Here is an 18584-nt window from a genome sequence, read left to right on the forward strand (position 1 = left end):
GACCCATGGAAACGCAGATGCTCGTCATGTGACCCATGGAAACGCAGATGCTCGTCATGTGACCCATGGAAACGCAGATGCTCGTCATGTGACCCATGGAAACGCAGATGCTCGTCATGTGACCCATGGAAACGCAGATGCTCGTCATGTGACCCATGGAAACGCAGATGCTCGTCATGTGACCCATGGAAACGCAGATGCTCGTCATGTGACCCATGGAAACGCATACACCTGTGTTTTATTTCATCAAAGTTATTAACGTGTCATTTTAATAAGACTATCTGTTGTTCATGATTCGTTTTAACAGTTAAATGCATTATTTCTAAGATTTGCCCTTTTAAGCTGTTTTGCCAGCATGTTATTGTGCCACTGTGAGCTCAGCTAGCCTTCCCAAAACCAAGCAGCTGTTTGGTTACGTTTTCCCTCTCTGGTCCCCTCTCCTTGGGGTACTCTGTTACCTTTCCCCCTCTCTGGTCCTCTCTCCTTGGGGTACTCTCTGTTACTTTTCCCCCTCTCTGGTCCTCTCTCCTTGGGGTACTCTCTGTTACCTTTCCCCCTCTCTGGTCCCCTCTCCTTGGGGTACTCTCTGTTACCTTTCCCCCTCTCTGGTCCCCTCTCCTTGGGGTACTCTCTGTTACCTTTCCCCCTCTCTGGTCCCCTCTCCTTGGGGTACTCTCTGTTACCTTTCCTCCTCTCTGGTCCTCTCTCCTTGGGGTTCCTGGAACCTGAGAGGAGGCTTAGCAATAGCAGCTGATCGTCTTCCTGACAGCTGACCGTTAGAAGACCTTGTAGCTAACATTGTCCCGTGGGAAGGACAGTTATGAATCGTCTTCCTGATAGCTGACCGTTAGAAGACCTTGTAGCTAACATTGTCCCGTGGGAAGGACAGTTATGAATCGTCTTCCTGATAGCTGACCGTTAGAAGACCTTGTAGCTAACTTTGTCCCGTGGGAAGGACAGTTATGAATCGTCTTCCTGATAGCTGACCGTTAGAAGACCTTGTAGCTAACATTGTCCCGTGGGAAGGACAGTTATGAATCGTCTTCCTGATAGCTGACCGTTAGAAGACCTTGTAGCTAACATTGTCCCGTGGGAAGGACGGTTATGAGAACCTGTTCAGCCTCCTGGCTACTTTGAAGAATCTCAAATATAAAATATATTTAGATTTGTTTAACACTTTTTTTTGGCTACTACATGATTCCATATGTGTTATTTCACAGTTTTGATGTCTTCACTATTATTCTAAAATGTAGAAAATAGTAAAAGAAAATAAAGAAAAACCCTTGAATGAGGAGGTGTGACCAAACTCTTGACTGGTACTGTGTGTTTTTATTTCTATATATTATATATATTATATATAAATAAAAACACACACAGTACCAGGGAAGGCTAGCTGAGCTCACAGTGACACAATAACATGTTGGTATATATATATAGTGGATGCTTTTAGTTAGTTCTATTGAAATCGGGCTTCAACATGAGGTATCAAGGTCAATTACATTGTGTTGTAACAGCTCACCCTTCTGAAATGTCTTTTCCTCTGTTTGTTCCACAGCATCAACTGACACAGAGTGGCAGTGCCTTGAAGAGTGCAGTGGAGCTGCTGGAGTTCGCCAACAATGCTCTGGATATTCAAGACGAGGATGAGTTCACTAAGGTAGAGGCTGCTGTTCTCTAGGGCTAGGACAAAAACATTTTATAATTGGGTGTGAAAGTATGAAGTGATTTCAGTGCCAACAGACATTTTAATTCCATGGGATATTGAATGAGAATTTTTATATTTTTTTGCATTGTGTGCACATTGAAGCGTAGAATTCTTCAGTTGAACGTGTATTTCATGATTTGAAACTGAATTGAGTGAATATTGCATTCGGTTTTCAAATATTCAAATTCAAAATAGTATATATTCAGTTTCAATATGGTAGATCTTGCATTCATTCAAAAGTTTCATGTATTCAACTTTTCAGATTCAAAATCAGAGTCAACATCCTGGTACTTTGCAGGCCATAAACCTGAAATTATACCTTGTCAAATTATACCTTGTCAAATTATACCTTGTCAAATTATACCTTGTCAAATTATACCTTGTCAAATTATACCTTGTCAAATTATACCTTGTCAAATTATACCTTGTCAAATTATACCTTGTCAAATTATACCTTGTCAAATTATACCTTGTCAAATTATACCTTCAAATTATACCTTGTCAAATTATACCTTGTCAAATTATACCTTGTCAAATTATACCTTGTCAAATTATACCTTGTCAAATTATACCTTGTCAAATTATACCTTGTCAAATTAAATATACCTTGTCAAATTATACCTTGTCAAATTATACCTTGTCAAATTATACCTTGTCAAATTATACCTTGTCAAATTATACCTTGTCAAATTATACCTTGTCAAATTATACCTTGTCAAATTATACCTTGTCAAATTATACCTTGTCAAATTATAGCTTGTCAAATTATACCTTGTCAACTTGTCAACTGGATACACAGACGATGAATGCAATATCTACCATATTTAAACGGAATGTATAAATATTGCATTTGAATATTCAATTAAATTGTGCATTACAAATTCAAAAATGTCAAATTCGATGTCCCATTACAAATTATGGAATTCAAATACACTTTGTTAGCACTGAAATCCCTCCATATGTAAGCCTTAGACAATAACATGATTTGAATGTGATCAGCTGACGAGGACGACCAGGAAGTGAATGAAGGTCAACGTTGATATACGAGTCAGGAGCCTCGTATAGCAATCATAGGTTGTATTCAATCTAAAGTGAAACTACATGGAGTTTCTTTGGTTATTTTTGGAATGCTTTCAAAGTGTCGATACTATAATAGTGTTCTCCTAAACTAACACATGATTTTCCTTCTCATTGTCCTATAATACAGTAACAGAATCTCAAGTTAACAGTCACGCTGCTTTTTCTGTGTCTGGCGTTGTTCACCATGCTCTCCTCAGCCTCTGTGTGTGTGTGTGTGTGTGTGTGTGTGTGTGTGTGTGTGTGTGTGTGTGTGTGTGTGTGTGTGTGTGTGTGTGTGTGTGTGTGTGTGTGTGTGTGTGTGTGTGTGTGTGTGTGTGTGTGTGTGTGTGTGTGTGTGTGCGTGTGTGCGTGTGTGCGCGTGTGCGCGTGCGTGTGCGTGTGTGTGTGCGTGTGCGTGTGTGTGTGTGTGTTTGGCGAGCGTGCGAGTGTCCAGTCCGACTGCATGTACCCCGTCCCGTACCCCATCCCGTGCCCGTACCCCATCCCGTGCCTCCATGGCTGTACTAACTATGATATATCTCTATTGTACTAACGGTCCCACTTCTTCTTTCTCCTCCTCTTCCTCTCCTCTTCTTCCAAGGCTGCCAAGCAGATCAAAGATAGGTACGGTACTTCCCTTCTTCAGTCTCTGGACATGCCTGGAAACCCAACGTTAAAATTGCATTGAATTCGAAGTCGTGCAGAAATGGCCGTTTATGAATCAGGAAAGTTCACGACCTTTTTACAAGCCGGAAAATAATATGTTAACGTACTTTAATGGTTGTCTGTGCGGTTTGTCCTTTTGGCGGTAGGACTTTCCACAGGAAAGTAGAATTAAAATCAACTTTTCAAAGCGCTGGTATTGCACACATTCAGATTTCTATCACCTGGACCATAATATATAATATAATAATAATATAATATAATAATATATAATATAATAATATATGCCATTTAGCAGACGCTTTTATCCAAAGCGACTTACAGTCATGTGTGCATACATTCTACGTATGGGTGGTCCCGGGAATCGAACCCACTACCCTGGCGTTACAAGCGCCATGCTCTACCAACTGAGCTACAGAAGGACCACATGTGTGCAGTAGATCCAAAAACGTGCATGAGACACATGAGACCCATACTAGCAGAGCCGGTGTTTACATGGTTCTGGGCCTGCTTCGGGTGTTCGAAATATGAACGCCACTACCAGCGCTTTGTCTATGTAATTATACTCTGCTGTGGATATATTGTCTCACATTCCTACCGCCAATAGGACCAACCGTACGGATAACCAGTAAGTTAGAAACAACATTCTGTCGTGTTCATGGCCGTAACTACATATAAGGACACGAAGGTCCGGACCTTTGGACATTTTTTTTTGCCTCATTTGAAAAATAAATCATAATAAAAAAATAAAGCTATATTGTACACAATAAAGAGAATCTATTACAAGGTCAACATCTACATATTTCATCCCACCGTTGATCAAAGCTCAGAACGCTTTTATTTTATTATTTATTTTATTCATCTGACCTGAGTTCTAATCGCGTCTACCTCTTAGTGACCCAGTGGTTAGTTATGTTCTCCTACCTCTTAGTGACCCAGTGGTTAGTAATGTTCTCCTACCTCTTAGTGACCCAGTGGTTAGTTATGTTCTCCTACCTCTTAGTGACCCAGTGGTTAGTAATGTTCTCCTACCTCTTAGTGACCCAGTGGTTAGTTATGTTCTCCTACTTGTTAGTGACCCAGTGGTTGGTTATGTTCTCCTGCCTCTTAGTGACCCAGTGGTTAGTAATGTTCTCCTACCTCTTAGTGACCCAGTGGTTAGTTATGTTCTCCTACCTCTTAGTGACCCAGTGGTTAGTAATGTTCTCCTACCTCTTAGTGACCCAGTGGTTGGTTAGTTATGTTCTCCTGCCTCTTAGTGACCCAGTGGTTAGTTATGTTCTCCTACCTCTTAGTGACCCAGTGGTTAGTTATGTTCTCCTACCTCTTAGTGACCCAGTGGTTGGTTAGTTATGTTCTCCTGCCTCTTAGTGACCCAGTGGTTAGTTATGTTCTCCTACCTCTTAGTGACCCAGTGGTTAGTTATGTTCTCCTACCTCTTAGTGACCCAGTGGTTAGTTATGTTCTCCTACCTCTTAGTGACCCAGTGGTTAGTTATGTTCTCCTGCCTCTTAGTGACCCAGTGGTTAGTTATGTTCTCCTGCCTCTTAGTGACCCAGTGGTTAGTTATGTTCTCCTACCTCTTAGTGACCCAGTGGTTGGTTAGTTATGTTCTCCTACCTCTTAGTGACCCAGTGGTTAGTTATGTTCTCCTACCTCTTAGTGACCCAGTGGTTAGTTATGTTCTCCTACCTCTTAGTGACCCAGTGGTTAGTTATTATTCTCCTACCTCTTAGTGACCCAGTGGTTAGTTATGTTCTCCTGCCTCTTAGTGACCCAGTGGTTAGTTAGTTATGTTCTCCTGCCTCTTAGTGACCCAGTGGTTAGTTAGTTATGTTCTCCTACCTCTTAGTGACCCAGTGGTTAGTTATGTTCTCCTGCCTCTTAGTGACCCAGTGGTTGGTTAGTTATGTTCTCCTACCTCTTAGTGACCCAGTGGTTAGTTAGTTATGTTCTCCTACCTCTTAGTGACCCAGTGGTTAGTTATGTTCTCCTGCCTCTTAGTGACCCAGTGGTTAGTTATGTTCTCCTGCCTCTTAGTGACCCAGTGGTTAGTTAGTTATGTTCTCCTACCTCTTAGTGACCCAGTGGTTAGTTAGTTATGTTCTCCTGCCTCTTAGTGACCCAGTGGTTAGTTATGTTCTCCTGCCTCTTAGTGACCCAGTGGTTAGTTATGTTCTCCTACCTCTTAGTGACCCAGTGGTTAGTTATGTTCTCCTACCTCTTAGTGACCCAGTGGTTAGTTATTATGTTCTCCTACCTCTTAGTGACCCAGTGGTTAGTTATGTTCTCCTACCTCTTAGTGACCCAGTGGTTAGTTATGTTCTCCTGCCTCTTAGTGACCCAGTGGTTAGTTATGTTCTCCTACCTCTTAGTGACCCAGTGGTTAGTTATGTTCTCCTACCTCTTAGTGACCCAGTGGTTAGTTAGTTATGTTCTCCTACCTCTTAGTGACCCAGTGGTTAGTTATGTTCTCCTGCCTCTTAGTGACCCAGTGGTTAGTTATGTTCTCCTACCTCTTAGTGACCCAGTGGTTAGTTATGTTCTCCTACCTCTTAGTGACCCAGTGGTTAGTTATGTTCTCCTACCTCTTAGTGACCCAGTGGTTAGTTATGTTCTCCTGCCTCTTAGTGACCCAGTGGTTAGTTAGTTATGTTCTCCTACCTCTTAGTGACCCAGTGGTTAGTTAGTTATGTTCTCCTACCTCTTAGTGACCCAGTGGTTAGTTAGTTATGTTCTCCTACCTCTTAGTGACCCAGTGGTTAGTTAGTTATGTTCTCCTACCTCTTAGTGACCCAGTGGTTAGTTAGTTATGTTCTCCTACCTCTTAGTGACCCAGTGGTTAGTTATGTTCTCCTGCCTCTTAGTGACCCAGTGGTTAGTTATGTTCTCCTACCTCTTAGTGACCCAGTGGTTAGTTATGTTCTCCTACCTCTTAGTGACCCAGTGGTTAGTTAGTTATGTTCTCCTGCCTCTTAGTGACCCAGTGGTTAGTTATGTTCTCCTGCCTCTTAGTGACCCAGTGGTTAGTTATGTTCTCCTGCCTCTTAGTGACCCAGTGGTTAGTTATGTTCTCCTACCTCTTAGTGACCCAGTGGTTAGTTATGTTCTCCTACCTCTTAGTGACCCAGTGGTTAGTTAGTTATGTTCTCCTACCTCTTAGTGACCCAGTGGTTAGTTATGTTCTCCTGCCTCTTAGTGACCCAGTGGTTAGTTAGTTATGTTCTCCTACCTCTTAGTGACCCAGTGGTTAGTTATGTTCTCCTACCTCTTAGTGACCCAGTGGTTAGTTAGTTATGTTCTCCTACCTCTTAGTGACCCAGTGGTTAGTTATGTTCTCCTACCTCTTAGTGACCCAGTGGTTAGTTAGTTATGTTCTCCTACCTCTTAGTGACCCAGTGGTTAGTTAGTTATGTTCTCCTACCTCTTAGTGACCCAGTGGTTAGTTATGTTCTCCTACCTCTTAGTGACCCAGTGGTTAGTTAGTTATGTTCTCCTACCTCTTAGTGACCCAGTGGTTAGTTATGTTCTCCTACCTCTTAGTGACCCAGTGGTTAGTTATGTTCTCCTACCTCTTAGTGACCCAGTGGTTAGTTATGTTCTCCTACCTCTTAGTGACCCAGTGGTTAGTTATGTTCTCCTACCTCTTAGTGACCCAGTGGTTAGTTATGTTCTCCTACCTCTTAGTGACCCAGTGGTTAGTTAGTTATGTTCTCCTACCTCTTAGTGACCCAGTGGTTAGTTATGTTCTCCTACCTCTTAGTGACCCAGTGGTTAGTTATGTTCTCCTACCTCTTAGTGACCCAGTGGTTAGTTAGTTATGTTCTCCTACCTCTTAGTGACCCAGTGGTTAGTTATGTTCTCCTACCTCTTAGTGACCCAGTGGTTAGTTATGTTCTCCTGCCTCTTAGTGACCCAGTGGTTAGTTAGTTATGTTCTCCTACCTCTTAGTGACCCAGTGGTTAGTTAGTTATGTTCTCCTACCTCTTAGTGACCCAGTGGTTAGTTATGTTCTCCTACCTCTTAGTGACCCAGTGGTTAGTTAGTTATGTTCTCCTACCTCTTAGTGACCCAGTGGTTAGTTATGTTCTCCTGCCTCTTAGTGACCCAGTGGTTAGTTATGTTCTCCTACCTCTTAGTGACCCAGTGGTTAGTTATGTTCTCCTGCCTCTTAGTGACCCAGTGGTTAGTTATGTTCTCCTACCTCTTAGTGACCCAGTGGTTAGTTATGTTCTCCTACCTCTTAGTGACCCAGTGGTTAGTTATGTTCTCCTGCCTCTTAGTGACCCAGTGGTTAGTTAGTTATGTTCTCCTGCCTCTTAGTGACCCAGTGGTTAGTTATGTTCTCCTGCCTCTTAGTGACCCAGTGGTTAGTTAGTTATGTTCTCCTACCTCTTAGTGACCCAGTGGTTAGTTATGTTCTCCTACCTCTTAGTGACCCAGTGGTTAGTTAGTTATGTTCTCCTACCTCTTAGTGACCCAGTGGTTAGTTATGTTCTCCTGCCTCTTAGTGACCCTGTGGTTAGTTATGTTCTCCTACCTCTTAGTGACCCAGTGGTTAGTTATGTTCTCCTGCCTCTTAGTGACCCTGTGGTTAGTTATGTTCTCCTGCCTCTTAGTGACCCAGTGGTTAGTTATGTTCTCCTGCCTCTTAGTGACCCAGTGGTTAGTTATGTTCTCCTACCTCTTAGTGACCCAGTGGTTAGTTAGTTATGTTCTCCTACCTCTTAGTGACCCAGTGGTTAGTTATGTTCTTCTACCTCTTAGTGACCCAGTGGTTAGTTAGTTATGTTCTCCTACCTCTTAGTGACCCAGTGGTTAGTTATGTTCTCCTACCTCTTAGTGACCCAGTGGTTAGTTATGTTCTCCTGCCTCTTAGTGACCCAGTGGTTAGTTATGTTCTCCTACCTCTTAGTGACCCAGTGGTTAGTTAGTTATGTTCTCCTGCCTCTTAGTGACCCAGTGGTTAGTTATGTTCTCCTACCTCTTAGTGACCCAGTGGTTAGTTATGTTCTCCTGCCTCTTAGTGACCCAGTGGTTAGTTATGTTCTCCTACCTCTTAGTGACCCAGTGGTTAGTTATGTTCTCCTACCTCTTAGTGACCCAGTGGTTAGTTATGTTCTCCTGCCTCTTAGTGACCCAGTGGTTAGTTATGTTCTCCTACCTCTTAGTGACCCAGTGGTTAGTTATGTTCTCCTACCTCTTAGTGACCCAGTGGTTAGTTATGTTCTCCTACCTCTTAGTGACCCAGTGGTTAGTTAGTTATGTTCTCCTACCTCTTAGTGACCCAGTGGTTAGTTATGTTCTCCTGCCTCTTAGTGACCCAGTGGTTAGTTAGTTATGTTCTCCTACCTCTTAGTGACCCAGTGGTTAGTTAGTTATGTTCTCCTGCCTCTTAGTGACCCAGTGGTTAGTTATGTTCTCCTGCCTCTTAGTGACCCAGTGGTTAGTTAGTTATGTTCTCCTGCCTCTTAGTGACCCAGTGGTTAGTTAGTTATGTTCTCCTGCCTCTTAGTGACCCAGTGGTTGGTTATGTTCTCCTACCTCTTAGTGACCCAGTGGTTAGTTATGTTCTCCTACCTCTTAGTGACCCAGTGGTTAGTTATGTTCTCCTACCTCTTAGTGACCCAGTGGTTAGTTAGTTATGTTCTCCTGCCTCTTAGTGACCCAGTGGTTAGTTATGTTCTCCTACCTCTTAGTGACCCAGTGGTTAGTTAGTTATGTTCTCCTACCTCTTAGTGACCCAGTGGTTAGTTATGTTCTCCTGTGTCTACAACCACTGGTATGTATCAATATGAACATCTTCCCTATAGGGAACATTAAAATACAACCACTGGTATGTATCAATATGAACATCTTCCCTATAGGGAACATTAAAATACAAATGATAAAAATAAAAATAAATGTTTTTGTTTCGTTGCTAATGCTTTGTGTCAGTGTGAATCCCCCCGCACCCTCCCTTTATAACATTAGTTGCTATAGCTACGTATTTGTAGCTGGACTGAGGGGAATGAACCTATAGCAGCCAAGGTGATAATGACCGGGGTCATTTTTACTCGTTTTTACTCTTCTCCAAATAGCATTTTAAACGTTTTTGGCTTCCGTCCGGACCTCAGTAAAAATGTAAACTCTAGTTGTGGCCCTAAAATAGAGGGCTTGAGAGGGAACTTCCTGACTCAAATGCTAAATTCTGCCCCATTCAACGTTGGGTTTCCAGGGCGATGGCCATGCCTGGTAACATGCTGCTGCAGTGGTGTGAGAAGCCTAGCTTAGTGCACGGTTCAGAGCCAGATCTGGTCAAATAGTTGTTTCATGTGCTTTACTAACTAGATGTCTTTTTTTGTAGTTGTTTTCTTCATGTAGTCAGTGATCTGGTCAGACATCAACGAACTAAAAGTAACATGCATTTAGTGTGTCAATATGTGTGTGAGTCTTTGTTTGCTGTTGCTGACCCCAAGGTAAGTGACGTTAGGCAGGTTTCCATTGAGGTTTTTGCGACGTGTAAATGGAAAGGGCGGTCATGTTTTCTACATTTTCATCCGCTATTCGTTTTTTGTTTAACTTTTATTTATTGCGACAAATTATGATGGAAACGGTGTTTTCGGGAAAACACAATGAGCGCTGACTAATCATTTTGAAGGTACGCAGGGGGGCACGTGATGTTAATGCATAGCCTAACTATGAAGCTCCACTCCACATTTAAATCTCAATGCCTACTACTTGTTAAATCTATCTTTCACAATAAATAAATACATGTTTCTTTGCAGGATCCTTGTCCTGACTTTCAAGAATGCATGACATTTCTTCGACTTGCTTTTCTGATTGGCTGGATGCAACTTTCACCAACCAATTATTTCAGATAAAGTGAGGGGGAAAAAGTATTTGATCCCCTGCTGATTTTGTACGTTTGCCCACTGATAAAGAAATGATCAGTCTATAATTTTAATGGTTTATTTGAACAGAGAGACAGAATAACAACATCAAAAAATCCAGAAAAACACATGTCAAAAATGTTATAAATTGAGTTGCATTTTAATGAGGAAAATAAGTATTTGACCCCTGTGCAAAACATTACTTAGTGCTTGCTGGCAAAACCCTTGCTGGCAATCGGAGGTCAGACGTTTCTAGTAGTTGGCCACCAGGTTTGCACACATCTCAGGAGGGATTTTGTCCACTCCACTTTGCAGATCTTCTCCAAGTCATTAAGGTTTCGAGGCTGACGTTTGGCAACTCGAACCTTCAGCTCCCTCCACAGATTTTCTATGGGATTAAGGTCTGGAGACTGGCTAGGCCACTCCAGGGCCTTAATGTGCTTCTTCTTGAGCCACTCCTTTGTTGCCTTGGCTGTGTGTTTTGGGTCATTGTCATGCTGGAATACCCATCCACGACACATTTTCAATACCCTGGCTGAGGGAAGGAGGTTCTCACCCAAGATTTGACGGTACATGGCCCCGTCCATCGTCCCTTTGATGCGGTGAAGTTGTCCTGTCCCCTTAGCAGAAAAACACCCCAAAGCATAATGTTTCCACCTCCATGTTTGATGGTGGGGATGGTGTTCTTGGGGTCATAGGCAGCATTCCTCCTCCTCCAAACACGGTGAGTTGAGTTGATGCCAAAGAGCTCCATTTTGGTCTCATCTGACCACAACACTTTCACCCAGTTGTCCTCTGAATCATTCAGATGTTCATTGGCAAACTTCAGACTTCAGTGCTTTGTTGAGCAGGGGAACCTTGCGGGCGCTGCAGGATTTCAGTCCTTCACGGTGTAGATTTCAGTCCTTCACAGCGTAGTGTGTTACCAATTGTTTTCTTGGTGACTCAAGGTCCCAGCTGCCTTGAGATCCTTGACAAGATCCTCCCGTGTAGTTATATTTTATTTTTATTTCACCTTTATTTAACCAGGTAGGCAAGTTGAGAACAAGTTCTCATTTACAATTGCGACCTGGCCAAGATAAAGCAAAGCAGTTCGACTGATTCCTCACCGTTCTCATGATCATTGCAACTCCACGAGGTGAGATCTTGCATGGAGCCACAGGCCGAGGGAGATTGACAGTTCTTTTGTGTTTCTTCCATTTGCGAATAATCGCACCAACTTTTTTCACCTTCTCACCAAGCTGCTTGGCGATGGTCTTGTAGCCCATTCCAGCCTTGTGTAGGTCTACAATCTTGTCCCTGACATCCTTGGAGAGCTCTTTGGTCTTGGCCATGGTGGAGAGTTTGGAATCTGATTAATTGATTGCTTCTGTGGACAGGTGTCTTTTATACAGGTAACAAGCTGAGATTAGGAGCACTACCTTTAAGAGTGTGCTCCTAATCTCAGCTCGTTACCTGTATAAAAGACACCTGGGAGCCAGAAATCTTTCTGATTGAGAGAGGGTCAAATACTTATTTCCCTCATTAAAATGCAAATCAATTTATAACATTTTTGACATGTGTTTTTTTTGTTAATATTCTGTATCTCACTGTTCAAATAAACCTACCATTTAAAATTATAGACTGATCATTTCTTTATCAGTGGGCAAAATGTACAAAATCAGCAGGGGATCAAATACTTTTTTTCCCCCTCACTGTATACAGGAAAGCAAGTCTCACCATGGCGACAACGTACCATGGCGAACAGTTGGCACATGAGAATGATTTACAATATAGCAAATATTAATACATTTATTGCATTCTATCAATGCTGGCTTTGGCGGCCTACCTGAGCCATGAAGCGGATCTTGTGTGTGGGAGGGCAGACGGGCGGTTGCCAATTTAATTATTTTGCAATCTGCCTAAATGGATAACTTAACTTAACACTTAACTTCTTGCGACTAGCAAACCCGTATCCGGTATCATAGCTTCAAACGCATTAGCATAATGCAGCGGACATAAATACGCAAAAAATCGCTAATGAAATAAATATATTCAAACACAACCTTAGCCTTTTGTTAACAACACTGTCATCTCAGATTTTCAAAATATGCGTTACAAGCAGTTGTGTAAGTTTATCATGGCATAATGCTATGCAAAGCTCTGATGGCAGCAGGCAACATTTTCACAAAAATAAGAAAATCAACCAAATTAAATAATTTACCTTTTGAAGAACTTCAGATGCTTTCACTCAGGAGACTCCCAGTTAGATAGCAAATGTTCCTTTTTTCCAAAAATAATATTTTTGAATATTTTTGAAGGCGAGAAATCGACCGAAAAATACTTCAACTATAACGCCAAACTTTTTTCAAAATTTGCTCGACGAACACAGCAAACGTTGTTTAGGATCCATCCTCAAGGTGTTTTTAACATATGTATTCAATAATATATCCGTCGAGACAGTTGGTTTCTCATAAGAAGCGATCGGAAAAATGGCTACCTCAGTATTTTACGCAAGGTTTTCTGCGGGAGACACCATGTGACCACATGCCATATATGGTCCCTTACGGCCATCTTCAATGGAAATGCCTAAAAAGACGTCACAATACTGTAGACACCTTGGGGAAAACGTAAGCTGACTCCTAGCTCCTTCACAGCCATATAAGGAGTCATTGGCATGAGGCGGTTCCAAAAAATGCAGCACTTCCTGATTGGATTTTTATCTGGGTTTCGCCTGTAACATCAGTTATGTGGCACTCACAGACTATCTTTGCAGTTTTGGAAACGTCAGTGTTTTCTTTCCAAAGCTGTCAATTACATGCATAGTCAAGCATCTTTTAGTGACAAAATATCTTGTTTAAAACTGGAACGTTTTTCATCCAAAAATTAAAAGAGCGCCCCCTATATCCAACTGGTCAAACCATTTTTCATTTTTATTAGACGCTGTAGGTTTTTGCGAAAAATGTAAAAAATGTTTTTTTTGGGGGGGTGATGTCATTATGTCCATCTGTTTATATCGACACCAGACAGTTAAACGCACCCCTAGCAAGCTATTGTCGAATCTAATATCTATGCCAACTTTCTAAATGGCGACAAAAATCCCAAGTTAATGGAAACACAGCTTTTGTGTGTCTCCTCCACCTGCTCCCCACCTGGGAGGGCTGATCCCAGACCTGTTCCTGCTCTTGCCGACTCCAACACCGCTGCTGCCACGGCCAAGACAAACACGACAAGGAGTTGGCATGTCTCACAAAACATATGCTTATGTAATTATTCAGATTTAAAAAATAAAATAAAAATGACTTCTGTACTAAATGTGTGACAAACAGACTTACAGACTCAGGCTAGCTGAAGGGTGTTGTTGTTGGTGTTACTCTGCTATGGTGTTGCTCTGCTATGGTGTTCTGGTGGCCTCACTGTGCCATGCTCCTCCCTGCAGGGTAACAATGGCACCAGCCTTCAGACTGACCATGAAGCCCAAGGCCACAGATAACATGGACCATCTCATGGTGGACTTCAACCAGGAACGGCAACTCCTCCAGAACCTCAAGTTTCTGCCTGGTACGTACATCTGGCTTGTGTGCCAAGTGACCCCTATTCCCTACGTAGTGCACTACATTGGACCAGAGCCCTATGGAACCCTATTCCCTATATATAGTGCACTACTTTAGACCAGAGCCCTATGGAACCCTATTCCCTATATAGTGCACTACTTTAGACCAGAGCCCTATGGAACCCTATTCCCTATATATAAGTGCACTACTATAGACCAGAGCCCTATGGAACACTATTCCCTACATATAGTGCACTACTTTAGATCAGAGCCCAATGGAACCCTATTCCCTATATAGTGCACTACTTTAGACCAGAGCCCCAAGGAACCCTATTCCCTATATATAGTGCACTACTTTAGACCAGAGCCCTATGGAACCCTATTCCCTATATAGTGCACTACTTTAGACCAGAGCCCTATGGGACCCTATTCCCTATATATAGTGCACTACTTTAGACCAGAGCCCTATGGGACCCTATTCCCTATATATAGTGCACTACTTTAGACCAGGGCCCTATGGAACCCTATTCCCTATATAGTGCACTACTTTAGTTCAGAGCCCAATGGAACCCTATTCCCTATATAGTGCACTACTTTAGACCAGGGCCCTATGGAACCCTATTCCCTATATAGTGCACTACTTTAGACCAGAGGCCTATAGAACCCTATTCCCTATATAGTGCACTACTTTAGACCAGAGCCCTATAGAACCCTATTCCCTATATAGTGCACTACTTTAGACCAGAGCCCTATGGAACCCTATTCCCTATATAGTGCACTACTTTAGACCAGAGCCCTATAGAACCCTATTCCCTATATATAGTACACTACTTTAGACCAGAGCCCTATGGAACCCTATTCCCTATATAGTGCACTACTTTAGACATTCGGTACTGTCGCCTGATATGAAATATTTTGATATTAAATTCAAAATGCTGGAGAATTTACACATTTCAGCTTTACCGTCCAAATAAATACCGGAGAGCAGTCTATATTATTACTGTGGACAATAAGATTGAATTGGCATGGAAAAGACGGCTAATATTTGCATTATTATAATAATGTGTTTGGAAATGTTTCCCATTGGTCATTTGATTATCATAATTAGCCTACTTTGTGGATTCATTTAGTTAATTTTTTTCCTCTGGGTAGTATCCAATCTAACTCGGTGGTGTTGTTTTTTGTTGCTATGCTTTGCTTCATCTTGGCCAGATCGCAGTTGTAAATGAGAACTTGTTCTCAACTAGCCTACCTGGTTAAATAAAGGTGTTCTCAACTGGCCTACCTGGTTAAATAAAGGTGTTCTCAACTGGCCTACCTGGTTAAATAAAGGTGTTCTCAACTGGCCTACCTGGTTAAATAAAGGTGTTCTCAACTGGCCTACCTGGTTAAATAAAGGTGTTCTCAACTGGCCTACCTGGTTAAATAAAGGTGTTCTCAACTGGCCTACCTGGTTAAATAAAGGTGTTCTCAACTGGCCTACCTGGTTAAATAAAGGTGTTCTCAACTGGCCTACCTGGTTAAATAAAGGTGATCTGGCCTACCTGGTTAAATAAAGGTGTTCTCAACTGGCCTACCTGGTTAAATAAAGGTGATCTGGCCTACCTGGTTAAATAAAGGTGAAATAAAATAAAATGTTCAAATAAAAATAATCTACATTGAGTGTACAAAACATTAGGAACACCTGCTCTTTCCATGACATAGACTGACCAGGTGAATCCAGGTGAAAGATATGATCCCTTATTGATGTCTCTTGTTAAATCCACTTCAATCAGTGTAGATGAAGGGGAGGAGTCATGTAGATGAAGGGGAGGAGACACGTTAAAGAAGGGTTTATAAGCCCTGAGACAATGGAGACATGAATTGTGTATGTTTGCTATTCAGAGGGTGAATGTCAAGACAAAGATTGAAGTGTCTTTAAACGGGGTATGGTAGTAGGTACCAGGCACACCGGTTAATGTCAAGACAAAGATTGAAGTGCCTTTGAACGGGGTATGGTAGTAGGTACCAGGCACACCGGTTAATGTCAAGACAAAGATTGAAGTGCCTTTGAACGGGGTATGGTAGTAGGTTCCAGGCACACCGGTTAATGTCATGAACTGCAACGTTGCTGGGTTTTTCACGCTAAACAGTTTCCTGTGTGTATCAAGAATGGTCCACCAACCAAAGGACATCCAGCCAACTTGACACAACTGTGTCCTCCTCCCATCGCTGTGTCGTACAGAGTCCCTAAGGCACTGCACTAGAACAGTGGTTTTCAAACTTCTCCTCAGGGACCCCCCCACGAAGGTTCGGACTTCTCCTCCGGGACCCCCCCACGAAGGTTCGGACTTCTCCTCCGGGACCCCCCATGAAGGTTCGGACTTCTCCTCCGGGACCCCCCCACGAAGGTTCGGACTTCTCCTCCGGGACCCCCCCCACGAAGGTTCGGACTTCTCCTCCGGGACCCCCCCACGAAGGTTCGGACTTCTCCTCGGGGACCCCGCCACGACGGTTCACAATGTTGTTGTAGCATTAAACAATCTCACCTGATTCAGGTAGTTACGGGTTTGATATTTAGTTGAATCAGATGTACTAGCTACAGAAAATATAAAATACATGGCACGGCTGGAGGTCCTCAGGAGAGGTTTGAGAACCACTGCACTCGACTTGCACACGAGTTCACCACAGATGGCACGGCTGGAGGTCCTCAGGAGAGGTTTGAGAACCACTGCACTAGACGAGCACACGAGTCGACCACAGACGGCACGGCTGGAGGTCCGAGAACCACTGCACTAGACGAGCACACGAGTCGACCACAGATGGCACGGCTGGAGGTCCGAGAACCACTGCACTAGACGAGCACACGAGTCGACCACAGATGCCCTGAGCAGCCAGACACTACAGTACCACAGACCACACAGATCAGAGTTAACCAGCTCAACAAGACTAAAATAACCCAGGAGAGAACAGGATCTTCGGGGAACTAACCCGGGCAGGAGAAGACCTTTCTCATAATTTACTGATTCCCTCTATGTACTACTGGAGTAATACTGATAGAGATGTAGAGCTGTAGGGCTGTAGGGCTGTAGAGCTGTAGGGATGTAGAGCTGTAGGGATGTAGAGCTGTAGGGATGTAGAGCTGTAGGGATGGAGAGCTGTAGGGATGGAGAGCTGTAGGGATGGAGAGCTGTAGAGCTGTAGGGATGGAGAGCTGAAGGGATGGAGAGCTGAAGGGATGTAGAGCTGAAGGGATGGAGAGCTGAAGGGATGGAGAGCTGAAGGGATGTAGAGCTGAAGGGATGGAGAGCTGAAGGGATGGAGAGCTGTAGAGCTGAAGGGATGTAGAGCTGAAGGGATGTAGAGCTGAAGGGATGTAGAGCTGAAGGGATGTAGAGCTGAAGGGATGTAGAGCTGAAGGGATGTAGAGCTGAAGGGATGTAGAGCTGAAGGGATGTAGAGCTGAAGGGATGTAGAGCTGAAGGGATGTAGAGCTGAAGGGATGTAGAGCTGAAGGGATGTAGAGCTGAAGGGATGGAGAGCTGAAGGGATGGAGAGCTGAAGGGATGGAGAGCTGAAGGGATGTAGGGATGCTGAAGGGATGTAGAGCTGTGAAGGGATGTAGAGCTGAAGGGATGTATGCTGAAGGGATGTAGCTGTAGGGATGTAGAGCTGTAATGGGATGTAGAGCTGTAGGGATGTAGAGCTGTAGGGATGTAGAGCTGAAGGGATGTAGAGCTGAAGGGATGTAGAGCTGAAGGGATGTAGAGCTGTAGGGATGGAGAGCTGAAGGGATGTAGAGCTGAAGGGATGTAGAGCTGGGGATGGAGAGCTGAAGGGATGTAGAGCTGAAGGGATGTAGAGCTGAAGGGATGTAGAGCTGAAGGGATGTAGAGCTGAAGGGATGTAGAGCTGAAGGGATGTAGAGCTGAAGGGATGTAGAGCTGAAGGGATGTAGAGCTGAAGGGATGTAGAGCTGAAGGGATGTAGAGCTGAAGGGATGTAGAGCTGAAGGGATGTAGAGCTGAAGGGATGTAGAGCTGTAGGGATGTAGAGCTGTAGGGATGTAGAGCTGTAGGGATGGAGAGCTGAAGGGATGTAGAGCTGTAGGGATGTAGAGCTGTAGGGATGTAGAGCTGAAGGGATGTAGAGCTGAAGGGATGTAGAGCTGTAGGGATGGAGCTGAAGGGATGTAGAGCTGTAGGGATGTAGAGCTGAAGGGATGTAGAGCTGAAGGGATGTAGAGCTGTAGGGATGTAGAGCTGTAGGGATGTAGAGCTGTAGGGATGGAGAGCTGAAGGGATGGAGAGCTGAAGGGATGGAGAGCTGAAGGGATGTAGAGCTGAAGGGATGTAGAGCTGTAGGGATATACAGTCACTGTGTTTCTGACTGATGTCCAGCGGTCTGTATTCTTGAGGTTTGAGTATTACTGATACATCATATTAGCTGTATGCTCTGTTGTGGCACTGGGAAGCTTTGAATAGCTCTTTAGGGGGGCAGTCTGTCAGTGTAGTGGAGCAAACCTCAAACTGACTGGGTTACGTTGATACATCAGATTAGCTGTATGCGTTGTCCTGGACCTGGAGAGGCTTTGAGGGCAGTCATCACAGTGGCAAGACTAGAGAACTGCTTGAATAGGACAAATCCTTCTCAAGCTAACTGTGTGTGTGTGGCTGAGGCAAGGCTGTGGCTCGTCAGCGCTGCTCTCTCTCTCTGCTCGGAGCTAGTAGACATGCTCAGTGGACCGTGAGAGCAGCGCTTCAGTCCTCTCAAA

At 43.5% G+C, this 18584-nt stretch overlaps 1 protein-coding gene across 4 annotated transcripts in view; it reads left to right on the plus strand.

Annotated features, from left to right (window-relative positions):
- LOC123999466 (FSD1-like protein) overlaps positions 1 to 18584 on the plus strand; it is a 74876-nt gene that overhangs the window by 34792 nt on the left and 21500 nt on the right. For all 4 annotated transcript variants that reach the window (XM_046305298.1, XM_046305300.1, XM_046305297.1 and 1 more), the window contains exons 4-6: positions 1556 to 1657; positions 3366 to 3388; positions 13718 to 13839. In XM_046305298.1, the coding sequence (XP_046161254.1) occupies positions 1556 to 1657; positions 3366 to 3388; positions 13718 to 13839 (247 nt within the window). The remainder of the gene's footprint in view (positions 1 to 1555; positions 1658 to 3365; positions 3389 to 13717; positions 13840 to 18584) is intronic.

This window comes from Oncorhynchus gorbuscha, linkage group LG16, assembly GCF_021184085.1.
Source record: "Oncorhynchus gorbuscha isolate QuinsamMale2020 ecotype Even-year linkage group LG16, OgorEven_v1.0, whole genome shotgun sequence".
NCBI lineage: Eukaryota > Metazoa > Chordata > Actinopteri > Salmoniformes > Salmonidae > Oncorhynchus > Oncorhynchus gorbuscha.